General features: G+C 41.7%; 1 protein-coding gene and 1 long non-coding RNA gene across 9 annotated transcripts in view; one reads left to right on the forward strand and one right to left on the reverse strand.

Annotated features, from left to right (window-relative positions):
• Window positions 1-27,772, reverse strand: part of LOC137859567 (uncharacterized) — a 200,168-nt gene that overhangs the window by 167,863 nt on the left and 4,533 nt on the right. For 7 of the 8 annotated variants that reach the window (XR_011098385.1, XR_011098384.1, XR_011098383.1 and 4 more), the window contains exon 2: window positions 15,993-16,079. The exons of the other annotated variant lie outside the window; for it this stretch is intronic. This is a non-coding gene — a long non-coding RNA (uncharacterized lncRNA). The remainder of the gene's footprint in view (window positions 1-15,992; window positions 16,080-27,772) is intronic. 8 annotated transcript variants of the gene reach the window in all.
• COMTD1 (catechol-O-methyltransferase domain containing 1) lies at window positions 16,717-24,675 on the forward strand. The gene is made up of 7 exons (XM_068688528.1): window positions 16,717-17,005; window positions 17,751-17,884; window positions 19,342-19,447; window positions 20,304-20,422; window positions 20,712-20,766; window positions 22,201-22,334; window positions 23,100-24,675. Exons 1-7 carry the CDS (start codon window positions 16,732-16,734, stop codon window positions 23,250-23,252), a joined length of 975 nt encoding a protein of 324 aa, XP_068544629.1. The 5' UTR covers window positions 16,717-16,731; the 3' UTR covers window positions 23,253-24,675.

Consider the following 27,772-nt stretch of genomic DNA (forward strand, 5'->3'; position numbering starts at 1 on the left):
AGCATCCTTTCTGCACCTGGGATTTGAGTGGCTGTTGCTTTCTTACTTAAAGAACTTTCACTTTCTTAATAGCTTACCTAGATTTTACCCACCATCAGTAAGAAAAGAAAGACCTGGCTCAAATTATGTTTGAGTTACAAAACTATAGAAAGCTTTAAGCAGACAAGGAGAGCAAGAACACAGATGCTGTGCTGCAGTTTATACACCCTGCAATAAGTACTTCTCTGCTAGTGTCCTACAAGAGAAGGGATGTAACTACATCGTGGGCAAAGCCTGGGATAGTTTCAGGAGACCTCATGGCTTATTGCTGTCATTTCTGCTCCCCGAATATTTTTATTCCAATGTAGGAGAACAACAGTTCACCAATAACAATTGCTCTGCATAGGGCTTTTTACAAGTGTAACTACATCAGATATCCATGAGGTCAAAAGAAAAGGAGTACCATCACTCCAGTGTTTTTCAGGGAGGAAGAGGTACTGTAGTGTTTTGTTCTACTTTCAGAAATCTTTGTTCCTCTATGGATTTTTTTTATCTTTTTTTGTAATGTAAATACAGAATAACTATCCTGCCTCTAGAAGGACTAGAGAACCTGGAATCAAAGTGTCAGTAATGACTCACGTTCATGTGGCACCAAAAATAAAATCTGTCAGGGCTTGCATGACTCATATAATTGCTGGTACAGATTCAAAGCTTGAAGAGAAGTCACAGCAACACAAGCTGTTTCTCTCTGACAAGATAGAGTATTTCAGAATGTAAAGCAAGGAACAAGAAAACACAACTACTCTCCCCCTCTACTCTACTCCTGTGATACCCCACATGGAGTACTGTGGTCAGCCCTGGGGCCCCCAACATAAGGACACAGATCTGTTGAAGCAAGCCCAGAGGAGGGCCACAAAGATGATCAGGGGGCTGGAGCACCTCTCCTATGAAGACAGGCTGAAAACGCTGGGGTTGTGCAGCCTGGAGAAGAAAAGGCTCTGGGGAGACCTTATAGCGGCTACAGGAAAGCTAGGGAGTGTAGTGATAAGGAGTAATGGCTTTAGTCTAGAAGAGAGTAGATTTAGATCAGGCATCAGGAAGAAATTCTTTTCTTAGAGGGTGGTGAGGCACAGGAAGAGGTTGCCCACAGAAGCTGTGGATGCCCCATCCCTGGAAGTGTTCAAAGCTAGGCTGGATGGGGCTTAAGGGCAACCTAGTGGCAGGTGTCCCTGCCCATGGCAGGGAGGTTGGAAGTAGCTGGTCTTTAAGGTCCCTTCCAACCCAGACCATTCTGTGATTTGATAACTAAACTTTGCCATAAATTCCCCATGGGAACTTTAAGGACACTTACTACTTGGTGGAATTTTATATTGCAGTAGAAAACTTCAGATCATGGCCTGTCTCCACACCTGGCACCTATGGCCCGTTAGATCTCCTGCAGGGTCGACAGGATGATGGTGTGCCAGTCTTAGGTTAAGCTTCTCTAACATTTCTGTCAAAGGCCTAATATTTGCTTCAGTTAGTCAGTCTTTCCAGTTGGACAACACTTCAAAAGTAAAGTTTCAAAACAACTAGGGTGCCTGGTTTTCAAATTTAAAGCCAAATTACTTGTACCCTCATTCCTCATACAAATATCAGCAACACTGGACTGACAGACTATTTAATTACAGTGTTTAAAATTACATATTGGAGACTTTTTTCCCCATATTCAGGCCAGCTTCTCATCCAGTAATGTACACATTGTTTTGCAATTTATGCATTCCTAGTATGCATGTAACTCGATAAATCAGCACCCATAAATCAGCCACAGCCTCTGTGTTGTATCCATCTTCCCACTCCTTACCCTGAAATGCCTTGTCAGCATAGGCTTGAGGTATTGGTTCTGCAGGTGCATGTAGATCAATATTAAACACACGGTAGTTTAGTCTGCGGTGACGAATGTTAGCTCTGCTTCACTGTTCAGAGAGCGCAGTTACCTAGGTAAGATTTCCAAAGCGCTGAACACTGACCAAAGCCTGCTTTCAACCATGTCAGTGGTATAACTCTTGTTGAAAACCAGCATACAGATCCTCTGCTAAACAGTGGCTATGGATCACAACGCTCCTTAAACTGTAGTAAGTAGCACCGCGTTAGAAGAAGTGTCAGATGGTTTGAAACAAGCTGTTGGGATACGCTAACAGCTCTTTCACTTGCTAAAACCTCCTGCTGTGGGCTGGCATGAGAACAGGCACATCTTGCCGCATGCTATGCAAAACATATCTGTCCGATTTTCTAACCTTTCCCATTAGAAAAAAAAAAAAAAAAAAAAAGGTACCCAGGACTCTTACTTCACTGCCCATTACTGACATTCAATGCAAAATGGAGACATGGAGACAAGCTTTTCCACCTTTTTTAGGCTGTGCATTGCCCAAGATTCAATGAAGTAAAACCGTGGAATGGTACAAAGCAAGAAGAAACATGGACCAGCCTGAAGCAGCCACAGTTTCACATTCGCTGTTCCATTTCCATATGCAATTGACTACTAACTGTACCAACATTTCCACTTATGAAAACACCAGGAAATAGCTTTGCTGTTGAAGTAGCCTGTAATTTTAGACAGAGCATCATCACACTTTGATGAAAAGGGAAGACCTGGGTAATGTTGGAAAAAATGATTCATTAGTCCACTTGGAAAGGATGGGGAAAAACAACACTAAGGATGCTCCATTTCAAGCCACAGTTGTCACAGCTTAGTGTATAGTCCCAAAGTAGAGAAGAGAGGGCAACAAATCGGTCTGGGGGAGCTGACACCGTCAGAGCCCATAACAGATGCCTCAGACCAAGGAAGCTGACAGCATACAGAATACAGAACTGACAAAGACATTGTCATCCTACGTTACCTACCTAGCCTGGCTGCCTGGACAGGCAGTAAAAATAATTCACACTGCAACATTAGCAGTATGCCCATCATGGAGTGTCATGAGATACCACAGACAAAGAAAGTGGCTCAGAGCATTGAGCTGACAGGCAAACCAAGTACAAGAACCATTTCCTTCACCACCGGAATGCAGGCACCTCTGGAACAAAACATGGAGGAGATTTAGCAGCAAAGATTTAACTCCATACTGCAGCTAGTCTGAAGGAAACTGCAAAGATAGGGAAGTCTCTAACAAACACAGCTAGAAGATAGCCAGCTATGGAAATAGTTATGGAATAGCCCCAGCTGTGATGAGAAGTAACACCACTCGTTAACAAATTCAGCTACTATATCACTGCTCTACTTCTTGCAGCATCCAAGATTTCTGCAGCCAAGTGTTCAACCAAGTATCCTCACTCAAGTTTTCATCAGTCACAGCCTTTCAGAGAGGAGGAGATGTAGGGAGGCCAGGGGAGAAGAGGGAGGATTCCAGACCGCCACAAGAGGAGGCAAGACTTGTATCGCAGTCACTATCAGACTGGATTTTTCTCTGTACCAAAAGCACCTTTGTACAGTCCCCACCAATATGAAATATGCAGGCTATTACATTTACATACTGCCTTCACGTTTCAGCTGCTTTAGGAACAAGACAATAGTCCATGGAGAATGATCTGTGCTCTTTCCTCATGTTCTTTTGCATACCCTTGAGCTGCACTGCTCTCAGGCAAATGCCAAAGAAACCAGGCTTTCATCCTCCATGGCAGCATTCTTCCCCAGAGGGAAACACATCAAAGCTGTCAGTCCTACCACTTACTGAGAAATCACCCTGTCCTCTCACCCACTCACCCTCAACAGATGAGCAACTTCACCACATGCGTGTCAGCCTTCAAGATGAAATGGAAAAGCCTGCAGCCAAAGCAACAGCTGCCACAGCTGATTTTAGCCACTGGTTTAAAAAAAAAAAAAGGAAGTGAAGGGGAAAGAAGGGGAGAAGACAAACTCTTTAGACTCTCTTATTTGTATTACAGAAGGCCTCAATCAGCACTACCACAGATACAGTGCCTATATAGACTACTGGTCTGGCTCAGGGTACTTAAGTCTTAATACAGGAGTCAGGCAAGACATTTCTGTTTTTACAGCCAGTGAATTTAGTGACCTTATAACATGACCAGGGTCACGAGGATTTTTTATTTCCTCTGCTGTTACACTGATCGGCACTAGACCAAGGAAAAGGGGCCATTTGGCTGTGAGAGCACCAGCAGTGCAAAAGGAGCCTTTGTGAAGGAAATCTAAGGAACAAGCCTTGCCACTGCAGTTGTCAAAATGGTAATTGAAACTATTACACTAACACTCATAAGTGGCTTCCAGGGGAGTACATATTCCTTGTTCTTACTTTTAAAACCATCCTTGATACTATAATTCCCAGCCTTGGAGGCTGTTTTCCTCCTGAACTTCTGCACTTCTCACAAGCAGGCAGCAGAACACTATAACGCTATCCACAGGGTCTCAGACCCCAAGCTGGGGGGGGGAGAGGGGGAAGTTGTTTGTTTTTTCCTCGTAAGTTTAATTTCCACCCGTGGATAATTCAAGGTAAAGAGGAAGAAAGAACTGGGGGGAGCTATAAGCCTTTTGGCTACTCCATTGGCACAAACCATGTACTCCTGTATTCCAAGATGCTGCCAACTTCACACAAGTTCACAGCCCTCTCTGCTTTGAAGTACGCATTTACCCTGTCCTCTGAGCAGATGTGTGTCTGTACTGCTGTGGTGACTAACGGCTCCAATCTGAAAAGGACTCCACAATGCCAAACGCTGCACACATGCACAATAGGAAACAGCTAAACAGCTCCTGCCCCCCAGAGCTGTCCTAATTTAAAACAAGGTGTAATGACGGGGATGAAACAAATAGAGGACAGGATAAGAAGATGAAAAAGCTATTGCATGAGCAGGTGTTTTCGGTGACTGTCTCTACTGACCTCTGCTTTTCACAGAGCTTAGCTGCCTACAACCAACACACCATAAAGACTGAAAATGTGAATCAGGGTTTGAAGCAGGTTTTTTTTTTGTTTTTTTTTTTTTGGTCCGGAAGAGGGCAGGAACATAGCATAAAGCTATCCTAATCCAGGGAAGTTCAGCTGTTCCAATGCATTTTCGAGCAAGCTATTACAAGTGATAGAGTGACTCTCTAGAGGAGTGTTAGGGGAGGAACAGATTTAAATGCTGTTCTGAATTTTACAACAGGTGAAGGTACTTATCTACCCTGACCTGGCCCTGCTTTTTATGACTGGCTTATTCCATTCTCTGATGTCTAAAAAGGATGAGAGGGAGAATGAATGAGGGAGTATCCCTCTTCCTATTCCTGCCTGCAGCAAAGGCAATGTTTAATTTATAGCATGCCCACTGCACACACCCCTCCACAGCTTGCATTACTCAGAATCCACACCAGAAGGGCATGACATTTCCTCCAGACTGCAATATGCCCATTCATTTTCCGATACCAGCGCCACTCTTAGGATGAGTGCTGCATACCAGGAAATTGCTAGGGGGAAAAAAATGTGCCAAAAGAAAGGGAGACACACACGCCAAGCTCTTTTCCAAGAAGATTATGCTAGAAAACTGGGCAGTGATCTGAAAGGGTAACTCCAGATGAATAGACTAATATGCAGCCCATGTACTTAACCTGTATGCCAACACGCAATATAGCGCAGCTCTGCTATTCAGCCCATCTGAATGTAGAAGGGTGGGAGCTGGAAGCTCTCTGCTGCCAGAATGCCAGCCACAAGCCAAAAGGTACATTTGGTTGCTTGTCAGTGCAGCAGATGTGAAATGGGCATCCTTTTCTTTCTCTGACCTCCTCAAGGGCAGCAAAATCATCTCCAGAGGGGGCAGTAACAGAAACTAGCAAAAATAAATAATTTATTTTAAAAGAAGTTCTGCTTTTTAGCACTATTTCCACATCTTGACAAATTTCTGGTGCGGAAAAAAATGAAAATATCACTCCCTTGATATTTATCATTTGCGTATGAAAATCCAGGGAACTGAGGACATTCAAATAGTTACTGATAGCAGTGAGGAGGACTTGTACTGAAATGGAGGGCTAACCAGCACATGGAGGCGCTGAACACATTGGACCAAGGCACCATAGTACTGTCAACCCTGATGAAATCTCAGATTGCTCTTACAAGTGCCCTGCTTACCCACTGTTGAAGCACTGAAATGCAAAATGGGGTATCCCAAACCTGGAGGCGTGTTTTTTACACTCAGTGGTTAGGACCAAGTACTTAAGGGTATCTGGGAGTGGTTGGGAGGGTTGCACCACCCAGCTACACAGCATGGAGGAAAAAGCACTGTGATCATATATACAGAAGGAGAGGGCAGGAAAGAACAAGTTTTGCTACCCACCAACCTCTTCATGCCTCCACTAGAATCAGGGCTGTGGAGAAATTAGGAGCAAACAGACAAAGGAGAAATCTGTAGGTAACGGTTCTCCCCTCAAATGAGATTTTCCTTCAAAGACAAGGCAAAAGTAAGTGATTTTGCTGGTTTACACAACAGTAGACTATCTTACCAATCCTGCCATATTATAAAACAGTAAAAAGAGGAAGTTAATTGCAGCAGCTATTAATCAGACTCCATATGAACCTGAGAAGGCAGAGATGTGCACTGTCACCCAACATATTATGTTAGAACTGGAAAAAAACAAAAGGAACCTAGCTTCATATTCTAAATGGCTTTTGCAGTCTCAGAAGGAAGTGGGTGGGGGTAAAATGAAGGAGAGAGAAGCAAGCCCTATGATCAACAGATTGTATATAGAGAGTCATAATTAACTATGGATGCAAGTGAACATTTTGCTTTTACAGACCTCGAGGAGGAATTGAACAATGCTGACGCTGTGCACTGACTTAACAGATTAAATTCCTTTATAACAGAGGAAAGTAGCAAGGGGAAACATTTTTCACTTCTCTTCCTACCATTACTACTTATATTGCTCAGGTTCTGGCTTGTGCTGGGGATACACACAATACTTCACTCAGAGAAACTACTGTCCTTTAGAATGGACTCCCAAGAATGATTTTGCTACCTCAGGGATTCAAGGCTCTAAAAATCTCTGTTACACTTCAGAGAACAGAAGCAAAGGTTGACTGGCTGTAATTCTACCAAACACTGGAAAGGGAAAGGAGTGGCTTTGCTTGGGTTTGATGTACTTTAAAGAATAAAACCAGAAAAACGTATGGCATTATCCTGAAACACCAGCAAGCAGTAGGATTTACCAGTGGTTCAGGAATGTCCAACATGTCACATCAAGTGCTTTCTGTGTCCTGATGCCTAACTGGAGCTCTTGGCATGCTGCAGACAGAACCAAACTTCCCAAGGCTTCAGAGAATCCCCAAGTACTCCTAGATTCCCAAATGCCATCAGAGTCTACATGGAGACCAAGAAAGCAGTCCTCAAATGCTTGCATACCTTACAGCCTTGTAGCTTTCTCCTGTAAGCTCCTTCACATGTGGCCTCAAGGAGTGGGCTAAAAAAAAGAATTCTTTTGAAGTATCTAAACTGCTCCTCTATTTTCACTGACTGTATTCAACTGTCCATTAAGCACAGATGAGTTGGCACTTTTGTGCTTTAAGACAGGAAATAAGTCTGATTTAACAGACCAGAGCCAGGTTTTCAAGCATGGTGAATATTTGGTTCTGCTAGCTTATTTTGGCACCAGAACTACTACAACTTCTAAGGATGTACAAATACAGAAACTTATGGAAAAAGTACAGAATTAGGAAGGAGCAGTCAGCCTCATCTTTCCAAGGATTATGAGACACACAATACTCAGTCCATTATGCCAGTTGCCCTTTTTAAACCCAAGCCAAATACACAATAAACATCACATCCACATTTCATGCCTTATTTTAAGTGTACAACAACCCTGCAGGTACATAAACATCAAGAAGCTAAACAGTCCATGAATGACACTGCAGCTAGGCTGGAAGAGTTACTAAACCCCATTTGGTCGGAGAAACTGTCTCTGCCTTGGAATCAAACAGCTTTGATTTTCCAAAAGGCATTTCATCAGGAAGGTGTATGGCATGCAGCAATTACCTTTGTTCTCAAAAGTGGCGAGACAGACGACCAGCTGCATACCTATCCTCCTCCTGGCCTAGCTCCCAAGCACTCTGGCATTTTCCACTGTTGCCTACATGAATTAGAAGACAAAGGCAAACTGCATTAAGGTTCCTGCCAGTTGGGTAGTGCTTTGGGTTTTAAGGACTGCAGCCTAGGATTCAGTTACAACAGTTACTGTTTACAACATGCTACAAAGACCCTGTTAGGAAACATAACAGTTCACTAACTACAGAGCTGCTCTGCACTGTGAAATATTTCAGCATGGCCTTGCCAGGGATAGCATTGTTAAATATTCTGCATGCCCTTGAAATCCAGATATTCACACCAAGTCTGACTAACCTCTCACATACGCTCCCCCGATGGAAAATTACAGGTGCCCAGATTAATTCCCTGCTTTCTATATCAAAACTGGGGCTTTGCTTGTTTAGTTTTTCAACCAGAATACTGTGCCTATTGTTCTCTGTCACCTCCTCTCCCTATAAAACAACACACGGTGAAAATCCAGAGGCAGCAAATGCTGCTTCTCCTCAGAAATACAACAGCATCAGAACTTCAGTTTATCTTCTCCAAATGGCCCATTACCTCTGAAGCCTCATTCAGAAACACGTTTGCCTCTTTCTGAAGGAAAAGCACTTCAGATAACAAGCAGGTGCTGACTCACTAGCACCATCACAGCTGCTCTCATTTTCACATGAGACTGTACTGTTTCAAGTATTCCTTTACTGACATCATGAAGGTACAGCCTTATTTCTGATAAAGAAGATAGAGCAAAAGTGAAGTCCCCAGGAAATAACATAGTACGGCTGCATTTCTCCTCTGTAGCAAACCGCAGTTACTTCAAAAACAAGATGGCACCAGAAACCAATTAAAAAAAAAAAAAAAAAAAAAAAAAAAAAAAAGTACAATATGGCAAGGGGGAGACTAAAAGACTAGGAGGTCTACAGTGATATATCTGTTTGCTTAGGTAAGGAATAAAGAATAAGGCACTACCTACAAAAGACAACACGCAAAACATGAGGTGCAAAGGACTACAGGGAATGCAAAGTGTAAAGGAAAGACTAAAGTAAATCTCTCCCAGTCATTTCTTCAAAGAGCTTGGCAAACTCAGGGAAGAATTCCATACTGACTGTGCAACGTAACCCAAAGAGCCAAATATTGTCCAGGGATATTTATGATGCTTTATACAGAGGCTATTATCCCTTGGAATGGACTACAGAAGAATCATTTTGCTACTTCCCAGGTCCAAGGCTCTAAAAATCTGTGTTACACTTAGGAGAGTAAAAGTGAAGTATGCAGAAGTGATCAAAGGAGAACAGGCTGGTTTTATAGCCTGTAGGGGAAACAACTGATCATATATTCTTCCTATGACAAACAACTGAGAAAGTAATTGAGAGCCTAGCAGAAACCAATGTTGTTACCTCAGCATTATTGATTTTAGGCAGACATCTTAATCTAACACATGACAAAACTTTGGTCATTGCAGTAAGATATAGCTTTCAAGGAAAAATGATATTTATAAAGGTAGTTTATGGTTCAGTTAGAGATTCTTATGAAGTCAAGCCCAGACAATAAACGAATGGAAAGAAAGGGACTTCTTAAAAACAAAATGGACAGAAAATTAAATTAAAAAGTGAAAACATAATTCAAGCATACTAAAGCAAAAGGATCTTCAAAACACTAAAATGAAGCAGCAAAAACATAACTCTAAAATACTGCACTGAGAAAGCCTAATTCTTCTCAAAGGGATGACTGGCACTGAAAAACTCCAAGTTCATCCAGCTGGGAGCTCCATTAAAAAAAAAAATTAACAGAATCATTCCAACTCCTTATATTAACTGAAATGTTTTTTAAACCCAAGTTTTATTACAAAATGAAGTCAAAACTGAATTTTTAACAAAACTTACATAGTTCTGTGTTAACATTCAAACTCAAATAAATACAATGGTAAAGAAATAAAAAAGTATTAACAGTGAAGAGCAGCATTAAGTAAAATTCTAACCATCATATTTTAGGAACATACCAAGAGAATAAATGTGAATTTGGTTTATATCAGTTACTAAGAGCAGATCTTCACTCTGTTTTTTTTTTTTAAATAAGACAAATAGGGGACAATAGAGATGACACTAAACATAAATCAAAAATTCTTTCCTGCTTTCCATCTCTGTTTTCTCCTCCAATAAATAATGAGCAACCGTATCTGCTCTTGCCCTTTGCAAGGTTAGGCCAAGCTCTCTGCACCTCTCCCACTCCTCTATTTCCCAGGGGACCTGAGCCATCCTACCTACACCTTTTCAGCCAGAAGGAAGTAACGCACCCCACATGGAGTTACAGATGATGACACTAATTGGGTTTAGTCCCAGAGTGAATAACCTAGCATGGTTTTCCACAGGCTTGTGATAAATTCTCACTCTTGAAATGGCAATCTGTTCTACCATTCCATACGAATCAGATCTGGTAAGATGAACATTCATCATTGCTTTGCATGCTTGGAGAACAGTAGGTAAGAACACCCCTAATCCTGCACCTCTCCCATTGTCAGGCTGCTGCTGTTAGCTGTTGTTCACTGGAGACTCTAGGACAAATGCTCTTCAGGGAAGGGAGAAACCACTGGGCCTCCAAAGGTACCCTTTATCTTTGGCATCTGCTCACACAGATGACATGAAACAAATGCAGTCTGCTGGCCTTTAACACAGATCTCTTTTGATATCAAATATATATACGTATATATATATATGCTGTAGTAGAGCCTTCTTGATGAGGTGTTATGGCTATGGGTGATTTGTTCATTGCTTGTTTCACGTTTTCACACGTATCAGGGTGATAAAGAGCAAAAATTCTCATATTTTGTTTACGCACTATACAGTTTAAGGCTTACTTGGTACAACATATTGAGACTTAGGGTGTAATTTGTAAGTAAAGCAGAATGCTCCACTAAAGTTGTACCTATTTCAATCACATGGGGACCATTTGCAGGAGCAAATTAATACCAAGTTTTATTCCTCTGTAACAAGCATCCATTGCACCACTATCCATGCAATTGTTCCAAGGGTGAGGCTAGGCCATGACCTGGAAGGAGATCATTCAGAACAGTCTGTCACCTATTTTGGAAAATTCAAAGTCCCTGTGAATAACATCCTTCAATGACAAACCCTCTTTGTCAGGAGAACTGCTTCTATCATTGCATCTGTCAAGCTGAGCCACTGAACGAGCTATTTTACTGGGTCTCCCCCAGTCAAGCTCAATTTGAGTTTTATAGTCCTTGATACTTGTGGGATATTTTCATAGAAGCCATTAACTTACTTTGCACTGGGAATTACGCTGCTTGGCAGGAGCTATCTCTCCTCACGATACCTGCATGTCCAAAGTTGAACCTAGTCTTGTAATGAGATAGCAAAAAGTAGTCATATATATTCAAAATGTTGGCCTGTAAGCCAGTAAGACCTGAAAATATTTACCAATATGTCAAAATGCTTCTAGCTGAAAACCATTTCTAAACCATTCGCTGTTTGCAAGTTTAATGGCTTAAGGCTTATGGGCTCATGAATCACCAGCTTTCTTAGCAGCAGCATTTGAAATGTTGATACCTTAGCCTTGAAATAGATGTGAAGGTACCACAGCCTTTACAAGCTGTTATCGAAAGACATACTTTAAAAGCTCCCACAGAAGACTGAATGCAATAGAAGTAGCTGAGCAGAATGAAAGTAACCAAACCAACTTAGTTAAAGTCATTGTTCATGTCTGCGTTCCACTTTAGTGATTACCCTCCAGCTGGGCAATGAATCATATTAAAGGAAGGTTTGATACTTACAGTTTGTCTGATAAAAAATCCAGATGACTTCAGAAGCAATGATGAGTATTTGGGAAACTATTAGTCTTATTTCAAATTACTGAATTCAACTATCAGAAGAAAATTTTGGAGCGCAATTCTATTTATCACAGCTTTAAAAATAAAAAAAAAAAAAATAAAAAAAAATAAAAAAAATAAAAAAAAATAAAAAAGCAGCTTTGTACCATTTTTACTATTCCAAGATTTTCAGTTGAGAAAACATATGAACAGTCATGGAAAAAAATTGCTACAACAGATCCATGTGGAATGAGCATCTCTAAGGTCAAGGAGGTTATGCCAGTAAATAGCAAATGCTGCATTACGGAACTGTAAATGAAATGTTAAGTGTACACGATACTAGAGAGATAACAGGGATGGAATAGACAAATACAATAGCAAATCCAACTGGAAGAAAAAAGAAACCTCAATTGTAAATAAAAATAATAATAATTCCATACACAATCCTCTAAAATATGTAGCCATAAATTGTCTTACCTAGGTCTTTCAAAGGGATATACACTGTGGAGTGTAAAATGATAACACATATACATGTTTTATCTACAGCAGTTACGACAGATAGATGAACAAACACAAAAATATAGCAAAGAAAGTTCTCTTTCAGTTTTAATCAAAGAGACTAAGAAAACCCACTAAATAAAAAACAAAACAACAGCAAATTTATGCAATAGAATGATTATGGGTTTATCTGTGAATAGTTTAAAGGCACGGGAATTCACAGCTTTCTGTTTTTTTCTGAGTAACTGTCCCTATCTATATATACAGATTCATCTACCATGTTGATGTTGACAACTTGCAGGTCTCCCTCTTCCCTCCTATCTCCTTGCAGCCAGATTAAAATCCCAATCTGTTTCCAACACTTCTCTGAGGATGTCTAAGATCAGCTCAGCCTCAGCTTTCCAACCTTTCTCCTCTATCAATACAGATAAAAATGACATTTTGCCTACCACTCAACTCATAACACTTCATTTTCAACTCTGATTTCCCTCCAGACCCTCACGCTGAAACCATACAAAAATAATCAGATAGATTTTGATATATTTCCAAGATGATTTCTTTATGTTCATCTTCACACCTAAAAAATTCTGTCCAAGCTCACATCACCTTGATTGCTGTAAATTCTTTCCACAGATTTAATCTCACTCAAGTTCCATCTATCCAGAATGCCATCCCAAAGAGCATTTTCAGCAATTAGTCAATGTGAATGCTTTTTCAAAGCATTTTTCTTTAGATTCTCCTTGTGTTTGGGCTTTTACTCATGCAGCAGTCATACAAGGAGGTAAACTCCTTGTAAACAGCTTCAAACCTCATTCTCCTTCCTTCTGAATTCTCCTTAAAACTTATTTGCTCTGATTTCTTGTGGGAATCTTGTCAATTAGGCTATTGCCAAGCACTCTGACTAGTACAGTCTAACTCCTTGCCCTTCCTTTCTATTACCATTGTTCTTCCACTCATATTTGAAGCCTTTGGGGGCAAAGATTACTGCCTTCTCTTCTCTTAGCTGTACAGAAGATCAGAATACACTTCTACTTGACTCACTGAGCTAAATCCATGTAGTATTTAAACTTCCTTCTCAGCATTTTATGCAAGTGCTGCTGTGCTTCAAAAGACCATAACTGCTATCCTCATCCTGAACACAGAAAAACAATGTGTGGGTAGCCAAGGATTGAAGCAAGTACCATTTAAATTATACTTGAAGCCATGCCAGCAACATCTCAGCATGAATGAACTAGACACAATATGTAGCTCCACTGAACTCTTTTCTATGCCATAGGTCAGTATAGCTTTAATATATGCACAGGAATTATTTCTGGTGAGTTATCCTGTTCAAACAAGTCCACACATACTTCCCTTAAGGTGTCTGTAGTAAACAATGATTTTTTCATCACTGGTGAATGTGATTCTCAGAAGAATCATCCGTACCCACCCTCTCCTAGTAAAACCATTTTAGCAGTCACTATGGTTTAGAATGTGTGTTGCCAATAGGTTTAGTAACACCATGTCAGGAGCAGCTATAGTTTAGTACACATGTTGCAGGTAGGCTTTCAATCACAGTGCGGACAACCACAGGGTGAGCCACGCTCAGATTTTAATTCTTTATTGTTCAGCAACAAGACAATCAAAGCGGTTACATTTTGGCCTTTAACAACACCTTGATGCAAGCCACAGAACAACTCCTATGTCCCAGGAGGTACAGTCTGGCAGAAGGTATGGTTGTGAGCTCCAGTAGCTGGTGCATGGAAGGGTGAAGAGGAAAATAGACACAGAAAAAGAGGAAGGAAAAGATGGAAAAGATGGAAAGCTCAGACATCAGTTACCCAGTGACACAAAAGCAGTGGGATATAGAATCACAGAATCATTAAGGTTAGAAAAGACCTCCAAGATCATATGGTCCAACCATCCCCCTACCACCAATGTCACCTACTAAACCATGTCCCTAAGCACCACGTCCAACCTTTCCTTAAAGACCCCCAGGGATGGTGACTCCACCACCTTCCTGGGCAACCCATTCCCATGCCTGACTACTCTTTCTGGTATATTATCAGTGTGAAAAATTGAGGATTTGTCAACCTGAGGTCAGCCACTGATTAGACAGCCTGAATCTCATCTATCTTACTCCTTATGCTCCACAAAAGTGACCATGGTCTGGGTCCAGTCTGAAGAAGCTGCCCAAACCCTGCCCTTTCAGGATGCACTTCCAGGCAAAAGGCACTGTCAGGCACAGCAAATATGCTGAGTACAACACTGGGAACAACCCCAATCTCATGTGAAATCTGTGCATACTGATTGGCCTTACAGATAACAGGGCACAATGGGTTTTGTATCCAAGCTTACTTCACACTTACTTTTCTGTCTCTAGGCAGCCTTCATCTACCCAGCACAAGACGTGGGCAAATATCTACCAAAGTCTTTAAGTGCTTAAATTGCCACAGCACACTGCAGCATGTGTCTGAATTACAGGGCAGCCAAAGTTTCCTGTTCACTAATATACCACAGAGCTACGTAAAATTAAAACCACAGTAGTTCAAAGAAAAGCAGCTGTCTCCTTTCTATTTAGTTGGAGAACTTGAACTCTTTTGCTTCTCTAAGGGCAACTGTTTTATCTTGACTTAGGTATCTGTAGATCAGCTTCCTTATCTAAAGTGAACAAGTCCAGTGCACCACCATAGTAAAGGTCCTGTAACTGCCATTGCAGGTGTATTACTATTACTGTGTAAGAACTTGGAGCCAAAAAAAAAAGTTTCAAACATGTTTATTAACACATATTAGCAATTCTGTTCACTAATTCTCTTTGTCACTTCAGAAACTGTGAATTTCCCAGATTGGTTCTAGCAAGGCAGCTAGTTGTGCTGTCAGTCCACAGGCCAATACAGTGTTCTCATTTGAAGGTATTCACAAGAAGCATATAGGCTGAGAGCATTTATGAAAAAGGCAGGGAGAATCCCCTAGTTGCTCTCTCTCTTCTACTGCAGTTATAGAGAAAAATCACTAGATGGAGCTGCACAGTCACAAATCTGATTTATAGCCACTAGAAGAGTTTGTTGTCTCCTACAGTTCTATTTGGCCTAAAACTGACATATTCCAGTGCGACCTGATAACTCATCTTCTGAAAGATGGGATGAAATGCTTTCATTTACAAAAGCAAAATGTACACAGAGAAAATGATGAGATACTGAAGGGAAAAAAAAAAAAAAAAAGAGAGAAACCAACAACATTCCAACATTCACGGCCTTCAAAATCAAATACATTTTAAAAGTGAACTGAGAAATATTTTATCTGCCAAGACAGATCAAATTTCTCGCTTTGTTCTGCAAGTCAGAAAGCTCAGCAGACTCCTTAGTGCTTGACATGATTAGCTGCTGCAAGAGAAATACAAGAGCTCTGTGCTCAAGCCTTTGTAAATAAGGTCTAGCACACAATAAAAATGCAGTGATAGGCAAACCCATGTCCCATAAATACAGCTTTTGCCTTGGCTGATATACTTAATCCTGCACTTAAGATGTACTTACAAGAGAATCCTTTTCGGCTAAATGCATTGACACTAGACAGTTTTGCTAGCTTAGGAACACAGTTGAAAAGTTATCGTCCTAACCTACTGAAGCACAGTTCATCTGGTTTTATAGAGATTAACTATGTGCCAAAAGGGAAGCTGTACCTGCTTTCATCCTACATCTGCAGATGCCAATTTGCTCCATGCCCGCAGAGTTCTGGTCTGTGTCCAAGGTTGTCAATTTCATTTCACCTAGAGCAACAAAATAACAGACCTTTGCATCTTGCTGGGGTTTTGCAAAATCAAGGCATTGCCAAGACTTCACAAAATAACAACCAAATCCCTCCTGCAAATGGCCCTGCAGGGTCCTTTCAGCACATATCTATGAATTATGTAGTGAATCAAATGCACAAAAACACTTTCTACCCTGATTTCTAAGAAAATGAGATAGCACAGCCACCACTGGTCAATTTCCTCAGACACTGACCAGGGCAGCAGGGAGATGTTTGAACCACCACAGTAGGGGCTGAAGTGACAGCAGAGGAAAACAGGGGCCCTTTTCTCTCTTTCCCCACTCCTTGGCTCGGTCCTTTCACCGAGAACCCTCAGGTCTTTTGGGCGCAGGGTTCAACCCCCACAACCTGAGGCGCTTTGTGACCGGGATCCTGCCCACACCTCAGCTTCGAGTCCTCAGGTGCTGGGGAAGAAGAAGGCACACCTCCAGGACCGGGGCAGCCCCAGCGGGGACATTACTGCCAGGACCTCCTTCACCACCACCTCAGGTGTGTTTTAAAACGAAGACAGCGGCCGAGCCAGGCTCAGAGGAGGCGAGGGCGCAGCTCCCTCCCCTCAGCCGCCCGGCTCCCTCACGGGGTGTGCGCCACCGCCCTCAGCCTTCCCGCCTATGCCGCGCAGATGGCGTAAAGTACGCAAAGATCCCCACGCCGGCAGCGTGGGCAGCCGCCGCCCTGCGGGCAGGAGGAGCAGCAGGAGGCGGCCCGGCCCCACCACATGGCGGGCGGCCCCGCCCCGCCCCGCGCCCCCCTGTGCCTGTGACCGCCCGGGCCGCGCCGCTCGCCGCCTCAGCCGCTCCGCGATGCCGCTCTTCAGCGTGCCCAAGGAGGTGGCCGTGGGGACGGCTATGCTGGGGGTCGCCTTCGCCACGGGGCTGCTGGCAGGTAAGCGGCGACCCCGCCGCCAGCCGCGGGCAGGACGTGGCCGCGCCCCAGCGGCTGCCGGGGAGCAGGGCGCCTTCAGGGCGGGCTGGGGCTGGGGCGGGTGTTGTCTTGTTGATCTGTCGGGGAAAAGGAGCCGCGGACGCCAAAGCCGGGATCAGGTTTGTATGTGAGCCTTCGGGGTTACGCCTGCAAACGCAGCTTCCAGCGCTGCCCCTGAACCCGAACCCGGCAGGGAGCTGCGCTGGGACCCGCGGCTGGGGGCGAGCCCCCTGCCTAAAGGGCACCCGCCGCTGGCAGCGGCACTGCGAGGCCCCGCGGTAAGGACAGGCAGGGGCAGCAACCCTGCTGCACAGCTGCCCTGGGCGGCCTCAGGCCTCCTGCAGCCGTGAGTGGGGGTGCAGTTCAGTGCCCTGCAAGAGTACAGCACGCAAACCTTCACCTCAGCTAGGGAACATCACGGCACCCCAGCCTTTCACTTGTAGTTTCGGCAGGCTTCCGCTATACAGTTCAGAGGTAGAAAAAAAAAAATATATATATATATATATAGTCCACTGAGCAGTCCAGCTACTTTGTATCATCATTATTCACTGGCTCTTTCATAGCAAAGAGCCCTCTTCGTAGTACTAAAATGTACTTTAAGCACCTTATAACTTCTTTTTATGTATTTTATTTATTTAAGCAGCCCGTAATTTAGAATTGCAAAGTTTTATCAGCGGAGCTTAAAGTTGTCCTTTATTTTTTGCAGGTAAAAAATATCCATCCTTAGTTTTTGGGATACCCAGGTCACCCAGAAGTGTTATTGGAAAGAGCAGTCCTCTGTGGCAGTACATACTGGATCACTCTGTGAGGGAACACCCAATTCTAAAGAAGCTGCGACTGGTCAGTACTTTATCTCCCATCCTACATTTTCTGTTCACTTACTGTTCCACTAGGCCCTTTTGGCATCATCCATGTCTGGTCCCAAATTGCTAGACTCCTGATTATATTGCTTATGTTCCTTATACTCTTTTATATTGCTTATATTCCTTCCTCCATCTTACTTGCACATACAAATTTATAGGTACACAGAATTAATAAGCCCTTAGGAAGCACTACAGGCAGCCTCAAAAGTATAGCTTTCTGTTCCTCACAGAGATACCCAACAACCCAACCTCTTAAGATTGGTCTTTTAGTTTTATAATCCCAGACATTGCAGCAGAGACCAAAATCCTGCTTCCTGATAAAGAAAGACCCTTACTCCACCTAAGTAGAAAGTTGCCTTAAATCCTCTTCCTTCCCTACTCTTTGTACTTTCTGGGATTTTCAATCCTTAGAAATCATTCTATATACATATTTATACTGGTGCAGAAGAAATCCTGGTCATATCTGTTTACCTTGGATACACTTCCTACACAAAAGAAGCAAATGCAAAGATGTCCAGTGTTTTAAATTCTAAAACATATGCAAGAGAAATGGTTTTGAGCTGGTAGCACCCAGAGTTTTCAGTGTTCAGGGCTCCCCAATGAGTATTTAATGGTATTGGCATACACATTAAGCACATCTTGTATCTTAGAAGAGTGACGTCTTTAAACCTGCTGTATTGTTGGAGCTCAGAACAGCCCTCCTGACTCAGGACTGGCTCTTAGCAAATGAGACAAACTACTCCTGTATAAAAGCAATTAAATGTTAAACAGTGGAGCTGTTCGGTTAGATTGGGCCCCAGTAGAGAACAGGAAAGGGGAGGGCTGTCCTCTTCATTGAACTGCAGTGGCATAGTCCTGCTTCCCCTGCTGCTCTTCGTCAGTGCCTGAGGCCCTCACACCCTGCCACCTCTAGCTAGGTGCTTTGTAGCCAGAACCAGGGGGTCTGACCTTTGGCAGAAGACTTTGACCTGAGAGTTTAAAAAAAACAAACAAACAACACAATACCACATGCTACATGTCCTGGAGGTATAAGAGCATAAATACAAAGGCTGTCGTTAAGAAAAAACACATCTGTTTATGCAAATGTACAGAAATAAAGGACTTTCACAATCAAGATTCCTTTAAGGTTCTTCATCCATTACAACTTTACTGCTGAGTTTGGTACAGACACGGGGTAAATTTGGATCACACCATTGCTTTGCATGATTAGCAACTGCTTATGACTTCGCCCCTTCCCACTTCAGTTACTGTTAAATTCAAAACAAATTTCTGTCTCATATGTGGAGCACACAGCCATCTAGAATAAGAAAGGTAAGAGCATCTCTGTTTTTCCTGGGGTTTCTCTGCCTTAGGACATAATTTTGGAAGCTTTGGCTTTTGTTGTTGTTTTTAGTATTGTTGTTATTGTTTCATTGTGTTATTTCCTCTCTTCAGATCACTGCAGAACATCCCTGGGGTAGAATGATGGTGTCCTGTGACCAGGCTCAGCTTATGGCAAATTTGGTCAAACTCATTAAAGCGAAGAAAGTTATAGAAATAGGTAAGATCATCACTTTATCTTCTCTGTAGAGAAATAAATCTCCTGTCTGTGCTTCTCCAAATCCAGCCATGTTTGTGTAAGATAGGATTTCCCAGTATAGTAAAGCACTGCATCTCTGTCTCAGCAATCAGTTGGGTAAACTAGTGTGATAGTATCAATAATTTTAGCATCAGCAGGGATGTCTCATCAACGCAGAAGCAACCTGAAAAATTAGGACCAATAGATCACTCGGGTCTGTAAAATTGACCAGCAATTGCCAGGCAGGGTGCATTCCTTCCTTTCTGTATAGGTTTCTTGTCCAAAGGAATTAGTTTGCTGCACAGGCCCTGAATCCAATCCACTTTCTTTGACATGCCTATGTGAGGAGGATGTCCCAAAGCCAGACTGATGCTGAGCAGCCAGGAATGGGTTCCCATCATCTTTATCTTTGGCCCCTCTTACGATGCCCTGGTATTTTGCTCCTGGACAGATTCAGTCCTTTTAGCTCAGGATTTAGCTCTGCTTTTAAGTGATTGTTTTCCTGAGGTGCAGGACCAGACCCTGCCCTCTGTGTCCTGGAGAATTTTAGGAAAAAAAAATACACACACAGACAACTTGAATCTTTGTTACAAGATTGATTAAAGAGGAGGAAAAAAATATCTTCACAACCCCTGTAACATCGGAATGAAATAGAAAGCCTTTTGAGTCCATTAACAAATTGTCATCTTTGACCCTTCTGGGTTCCTGTTTGTTTTATTTTTATTCTAATTTTTATTATTATTGGTTTTATTATCATTCTAGAAGGGACCTCTCTAGTTCACTATTTATCAGTTTTTCAAAACACAGTAATTATTCATGACTTCTACAATTTCCCTAGGTGTTTTAACAGGATATAATACCTTGAATATGGCACTTGTCCTGCCAGATAATGGAAGAGTTGTTGCCTGTGACATAAATGAGGACTATGCCAAAATTGGAAAACCACTGTGGAAGGAGGTAAGGAGCATCTTCTCAGTTAGGTGGTTGGGACAGCTGCATTTGCTTGTTACTATTGCTCGATAATTTTGGTATCTTAGACCTGCACATTCACATACAAGCATTCCTATCATTAGGGCAGGAGTTGCAACAGCTTAATTTGAGAAGACAAATAGTTGCTGACTGGATCCTAGAAACAACGGTAAAAAAAAAAATAAAAATCTGTTGACTAGTCACTCATTGAGTGCAAACTGCAAACAGGTTACTTATTGACGACTTGGATCACTTCTATGCTCTTTTTCCACTCTAGGCAGGAGTAGACCATAAGATTGACCTACGGATAAAGCCAGCTATTCAAACACTTGGTAAGTATCTTAAAATATATTTTTTTCTCCCTTAGAAGCCAAAAGATGAATATAATGCTGATGAAATCCAGGAAATACACTGTCAGATCTGATCCCCTGGGTAATAGTGAAACAAATTTTCTTATCTAAAGAGATCTTAAAAGTAAATTTATAAGCACAGAGCTTTAAAAGTTCAGTTTTCTTATGTGCTAACAGAAAGGTGAAAATGCTCGTCCTGTGGAGTGGGCTGTGCTGGTCACTCACCTGTCCTGTCTATTGCCTTACTTAATCTATGAAGTACTATTGTCAGCTCTTTCTGGGAAAGCAGATTAAAACAGATTAATTAGACAAAGCCCAATTTTTCTTTTCCAGAGTCCTTTCTAAGCAAGTATTTCTTTGTTGTAGAGAGGAAGAGCTTTCCAAAAGCTCAAGGTGCAGGGAAAAAAAAAAAAAGATACAGAAGCCAATATGAAACTTAGGGTATAACAGTTAATTTTGGCTCAGAGAAGTTCAGATTCAGAATGCAGCAAAACCTTGCAAGGGCATCAGAAAAGCAATGTCTTCTCTGTCAAGAAGAGAAGCAATATGGAGCAGAGAGGATATTCATAAGTATTCTAAAATGCAAGAAATTTGTTAGGAATGGAGGTGGTATTGGAAGAATATAGGTTTCCAGCAGAGGTATTTGAGGGATCCACATAGATCCATCCTTCCTTTCTACAGAGGATGCACTGTCCTTAAAGACTGATGGACAGCTCTGTCTAGGCAATGCTTCAGATGAAGAAAAATCCTCAGTTGACAGAGGATAAGGGTGCGTGAGAGCAGATGGCAGAGATCCTTAGGAAGACAGCAGTCAGCCCCTTTCCAACTGGCAGCCTGGAGTTCCCAGTCAAGAAAGCAATACACAAAACCTTAAATGCCATTTGCCCAGAGAAAGAATACTTAATGGCATCATTTGCTGTACTGAAGATTTTTGACAGCGTTTGTTCAAACCCTATGACATAGGGAACCACCCTACCTGCATCATGGCACTTGGTCATCAACTAGAGATTAGCATTTAGAACCTGCTCATAAACATGAAAAAAACATAATCCACTTAATACAGTTTTTAATCAGCTCAAAACATAGCTGAAGGTTTCGAGTGTGTCATTTCAAACTGCTTGACTTGTTCTTGCTACGCCACTCAGCAACCCCAGCTGTATTCTGCAGGTTTTTAGAACTACCCCATGAACTTCTTGCACATTGGAAAAACTCAGTAACTGCGTGTTTCATGACTTATATTGTGTCCAGATTGTTTTCTCTGTGTTAAACTTTTCTAGTAATTAGCTGTAGAGGAACAGGCTGCCCAGTCAAAGCACCAAAGCTGTTATTTATTGAGAATTTTGACACAGCTAGTTGACTTTCTTCTTCTACACAGCATTAACGAGGCTATAATGACTCACTCTGTTGCCTATCTAGATGAGCTGTTGGCTGGTGGAGAAGCAGAAACCTTTGACTTCGCTTTCATTGATGCAGATAAAGAAAGCTACAATGAGTACTACGAAAAATGTTTGCGCCTCATAAAGAAAGGGGGAATAATAGCTATTGATAATGTAAGTACTGCTGGCTGTAGTGGTAGTAGCACAGGGAGTTACTGCTTTGCTTCTAGGAAAGAAAAAATAAAGTCACAGTGGGATTCTAATAACTTGATTTCTGACCTGCAACTCTATTGCTAATTGCAACATCTTTGTTTCATATCATACAAAGGAGGCTTTAAAATTCAGCATAAATTACCAAAGTAAGCTTTATGCAACAATATAGCACTAATAACACTAATATGGGCAAGAAGCCCTATATGAGAAGTAATATGTTAAATTTATGTTTCTACATAAACAGCCTGGGATGAGAGGCTTATCATATCTTTTCTAGTTCATTACAGAGGATGTTCTGTCTTAATCTGCTCTGTCTTGTAGCATTTTCTACTATATATAGTATTTATGCAAGATCTAGGGTAGCATTAGTAGCTACTGATTAAAACTAAGTTATTCATTAATGATTTTTACTTGTAACAAAGAACAATGTTACACTTTAGGTACATTCAGGGTTACAGTGGCAGCTGAATAGGGGCTTTTAAAAATACATCTTTGTTGCAGTTTTCTGTTTTGGCTTCTAACCTGCCATAGAAGTACAGTTAGCCAATTCTGTGGACTCCCAATCCTGCTTCATTATGAGAGCTCCATGTTGGGAACCACTAGGAATTTGAAATACAGTACAATACCGATTTCTAGAAAACATGCATAATCTTTTCCGAAGTTTCTTTTGTGGTCCAAAGAACTTATTGGAACAAATCAGGTGCATGACATTGCTTTTCTCAATAGGTCCTTTGGAGTGGAAAGGTGCTAAAACCAAGAAAGGATGACTTGACAGCACAGAGCATGCACCGCCTCAATGAGAAGCTTTTCAGAGATGCACGAGTCAATATCAGCATGCTCCCAATGGGAGACGGATTGACATTAGCATTCAAGTTGTAACTGGAGGAAGCCTAGCGCATGGGAAAGTGCAAGCATCAAATCACCAAGAAAAACGTAGGTTGAACACGATCAAAAATCATTATTTAACCTATACCTCCACTGGATTTCGTAGCCTGAGAAAGTAGACTTTAGAAGCAGCAGGACCCTAAGGGCAGCTAAATTGATGACAGAAATTTACTTGGAGATCTACTGTGGCTTCTTATTGAAATAAATAAGGTTAATAAATTTAATTATAATAAAGGAAGAAAATGTATAAGAGGTTGTCCTTTTAAAACAGTTCTTAAAAAAAATCTCCCTGTACATGACTGAGTTCCAACTGTGTTTGTACAAAGACTTTTTGCTGTCCTAAAAGAGGCTATTGAGTCCAAGGAGGGGAAAAAGCTTGGGTGCACAGGGAATAAAAATAGGGAAATATTAACTAATTGGCACAAGATCTTGTAAAGAGGGGGAGTTGTCACTTCTCACAAATACACTGGAGGACACTGTTTAATTGGACAACCCCACAAACAAGAATATATTTTGGTGACCTGTGACAAGACTAAGTAAAAATTACAGTCCTTCTCTAGAAGGCTATTTTGTATTATCTTGACATGAATGTATTCGCTAGGGATCATGAAGCACCAAGTACGTTGATCTTCATCCCCTTGAAATAAATGGGTAACTGAAGCTTTTTGTTTGAATGCAGAAAAAAATAACATATTGCTGGCATTATGCAGGACTTGGAGACTGAGTTCTCTGCAGTGTCAGACAGCAGGTGATTATAGCTGTGCTCGCTACCTTATTCTCAGTAGCAGAACAATCCATCCTATTGTTCTGCTAGTAACAGGAAAAGAAGCAGAATTTAATGTTAAAAGCCATAATAGAAGATTTATTTTTAAAGAAATATATGTGGCATCAAGGAGATTACTAGCTTTCTCAAGCTGGCAATTGAAAGTTGCTGGTAATCCTTGAAGGGTACTAAACTGAGAAGCCTCAAGTATATGCCATCTGAAAAGTCCCTTTAAAAGCATGTTGAAGGACAAACAGGATTTCCAGTACCGATCGCTCCCTAAATCGTGTGTGTGCAAGGACTGTTTTTTGTTGTTTTTTTTTTTAAACCTAGGTAAGACTGCAGGTAATTTTTTTTTGAAGTTAGAATGAGGAAGAGCAGATCAGCAAGAAGAGAACCAAAAGAATTCTTTCTCCTTCTTCCCTTCTTCAAAAGCAGCAACTTACAGAGTGCTCATTTCCTAGAAAGTTGCTTGCAAGCATGGAACATTAGTTGCAAGTCCATATAAGGAAAATGATGATTGTTTAAGGATGCAACACAGCTGTTAACTGGCTATTCAAGTAATTACTACAAGCACAGATTACGTTCCATAGACAGCATGTAAAACAATGCTTTTTCACATCTTAATAAAGTATTTTCGTATAGTATTCTTAATGCTTAGTTAACATAATTTGATGCTGTCATTCATTACTCATTTCATCCTGCTGCATTCTATGAACTTTTGATCAAGACACAGTAGCTGAAAGAGCTCACCTTACCTGGGAACAATAAAAGAGACTTAAGTGGGGGAAGCATATTCTGTTCAAGTTCAAGAAGGAGAATCTACCTGATGACTTGCTTCCATGCTGAATTACCAACACTAACTAGTTTTTAGGGCTTTCAGGATCAGCCTCGGATTCTTATTTTAGAGAAAACCCAATTAAACACAAAACCTGATTTAGCATTTTACAGGCAAAAGCTCCACTGACTACTGGTTTGGGAGGTACAGCTGATGCACTGAAGTATCATACGCATATTGAAAAAAAGGTAACTTGACATTGGTTGGCCTCCTATAGTGAGGAGGCCAATGTTTGCTTAAATAATGCTCTCAAGGCACTGGGATACAAAGGTTTCAAGCCTCAAAATAATTGTTGGAGCTGGCTACATGGTTTGTATTTGTGAAATTTTCACTGGGTGGCTGGAGTTCTGGTAAGGGGCAGATGTTCAGGGTACAGGTGTTAACCTGTCTCTTGGCAATATGCTACAATGGGAGAATTATGAGAAAAGGAAGCATTGCCTGGTGGTGTCAGAGTGGAGCTGCGACTGAGAAGATCTCAGTTCTATTTCTGTCACTTCCAGTTTAAACCCTGATTCGGCACAGCATGTCAGGATGTGCTTAAGTACTTAACTGAATTGAGGGCTGGCTGCTGTGAAGTAAAATCCATGCCTGGGAAGAGGCCAGTACAAGGTGTATATGGTGCATAAAAGAGATTTTAAATAGGACATAAAGCTTGCCCAATTTATTTTTTAGGGTACAGTTTTACCCGGAGAGCTTCCAACCTGCGTGTCTCAGTGTTCTTATCTGCACAAAAGAAGTAACACTTCACTCAAGTCTTAATGACTGCAATAGCTCTCAGATGGAGTGGCTAAAGAATATACAAGGTCATTGTGTTTTCATGCAAAGCTCCTGGCCATGTTCCACATACAGTTTTACTTTTTAAGTAGATAACAAAATCAGGCAGGGTAACAAGCAGTACTGGACACCAACAGGATAAATACTCTCCATGTTTTGGCCCCAAAAGGCTGTGTGACGTGACACTCCTCTTCTGCTTTTGATAAAGCTCAGTTTTCCTAGATTAGCTGCAAGATCATCCATGCCATTATTAGTTTCAGTGATAATTCTAGGTGTGATTACCTGAAGCCCAATTGGTATTCGGAGCCTTAGATGAGAAAAAAGCCTTCCTGATGGAGCTTCCAAACCAAATTAGCAGCTGCCAGGCTCCTACCCTGCAGTGGCACAAAGCCCCTTCAATATCACTACTTTACTGGTAAGTGAAGGCTCTGCCTTAGCAAATAGGATGGAAACAAGTGTATCTATTCACACCTTCCCCATCGAAGTAGTTCAACATGGTTAACATATGCTAGAGATTATAGCATTGTTTATAGCATCTACAGCGTCAAGAGAATAAAACCAAGCTGGGTGTTCTCATCACCACACAATGGGAGGGAGAAAAGGGATACCTAATTTTACAAAGAAGGTATGTTTTTAAAGAGAACATCTCTACTGAAAAGAAGGATCCTCTTCCCAGACACTGGTCACAAGCATTTCACAAAGTCAGGGATGTGCAGGCAGCGAGGGTTTCACTGGCAACCCACAGAAATTGCAGATGCACCTAATAATAGATTTTTTTTTCACAAAAGAACATTCAAATATAAGACAATTCTGCTTTACTCATACCAGTATGAAGGCAAAGTGAAATGGGTTAAAGCTTACTAGAGACCACTAAGTAAAGTGAAGACAGCAAGCAGCTGGTTACTATTTCATCATTTTTGGATGCTTATTAGTGGAAGCCAAACCACGACAACACACAAATAACAGCATATCAAAATAAGCACAGAGCATTCAAGGGTGCTGGTTTCTTGTACAGGAGACCAGGTTTGGCTACTGAGAGATCATCTAACAAGGAGAATGAGACAGAAGGTAAAGTGAGATGTCCCCATGACCTATGCTAGCAGAAGACACTAGTTTTGCTTAGAGGGCTCTATCAAGCGCCTGAGGCTCTATCTGCATACAGTGGGCTAGCACATTGCCTCTGCTTTGGATTCTGCTCCATTTTAAATATGCAGAGTATGGTGCATGCATTTAATCAAACCTGTCTCCATCCTGATCACGTAATTACCATTAGAAAGAATAGCAATGTGTCCCCAAACTATAGATTGATGAGCCATCTGTAAGCTGAAACAAAGAGCAGAAGGAAGCTTAATTGAATCAAATATTTAGAATACATTACACTTCATTTTGTAGTTACTCAGAAGCTGGCCTTCTCTTCAGGCTCCTGCCCCGTGCGTCTGGAATTCATCACCACTAACTGCATTTAATCCTTCAACCTTACTATAAAGTGACTGCTGATAATATATAATTATGGTTTAATTCAAGTGGTGAATCAGCCTTGGGGAATTTGCAGGGACAATGGGAATTTAGGCTTTCATTAGGTGGCGAGAGTGGACCATACGATAATGCCTCACAAGTCTTTGTCTTTAACAGCAAGATCGCGTATGAAAGCTTACAGATCTTCTCCTGACACACAGATATCACACCTGCCTGAGCTGTTGCTCACAGTAGAGCCTCCTAATTTCCCATCCAAAGAGAGGAGCTGGCCTAGCAGTTGCCCAGCCCTCCCACCCAGATGTTCACGCAACACTGGCATCTAATCCAGTTGTGAGGCTTGGCTCCAGGGTGGCCAACACAAGTGATAAACATATATTTGGGACATGCTCAGAAGCAAATGGGGCTGAAGAATAGTATATTAAAAAATAAATCCCCACTCACGACCCCCAGTAACTCCCAGAATCACAGAATTGTCTAGGTTGGAAGAGACCTCCAAGATCACCGAGTCCAACCTCTGACCCAACACTAACCACCTCCACTAAACCGTATCACTAAGCTCTACATATAAATGTCTTTTAAAGACCTCCAGGGATGGTGACTCGACCACGTACCTGGGAAACCCATTCCAATGCCTAACAACCCTTTTGGTAAAGGAGTTCTTTC

Source organism: Anas acuta, chromosome 7 (genome assembly GCF_963932015.1).
Source record: "Anas acuta chromosome 7, bAnaAcu1.1, whole genome shotgun sequence".
NCBI classification, from domain to species: Eukaryota; Metazoa; Chordata; class Aves; order Anseriformes; family Anatidae; genus Anas; species Anas acuta.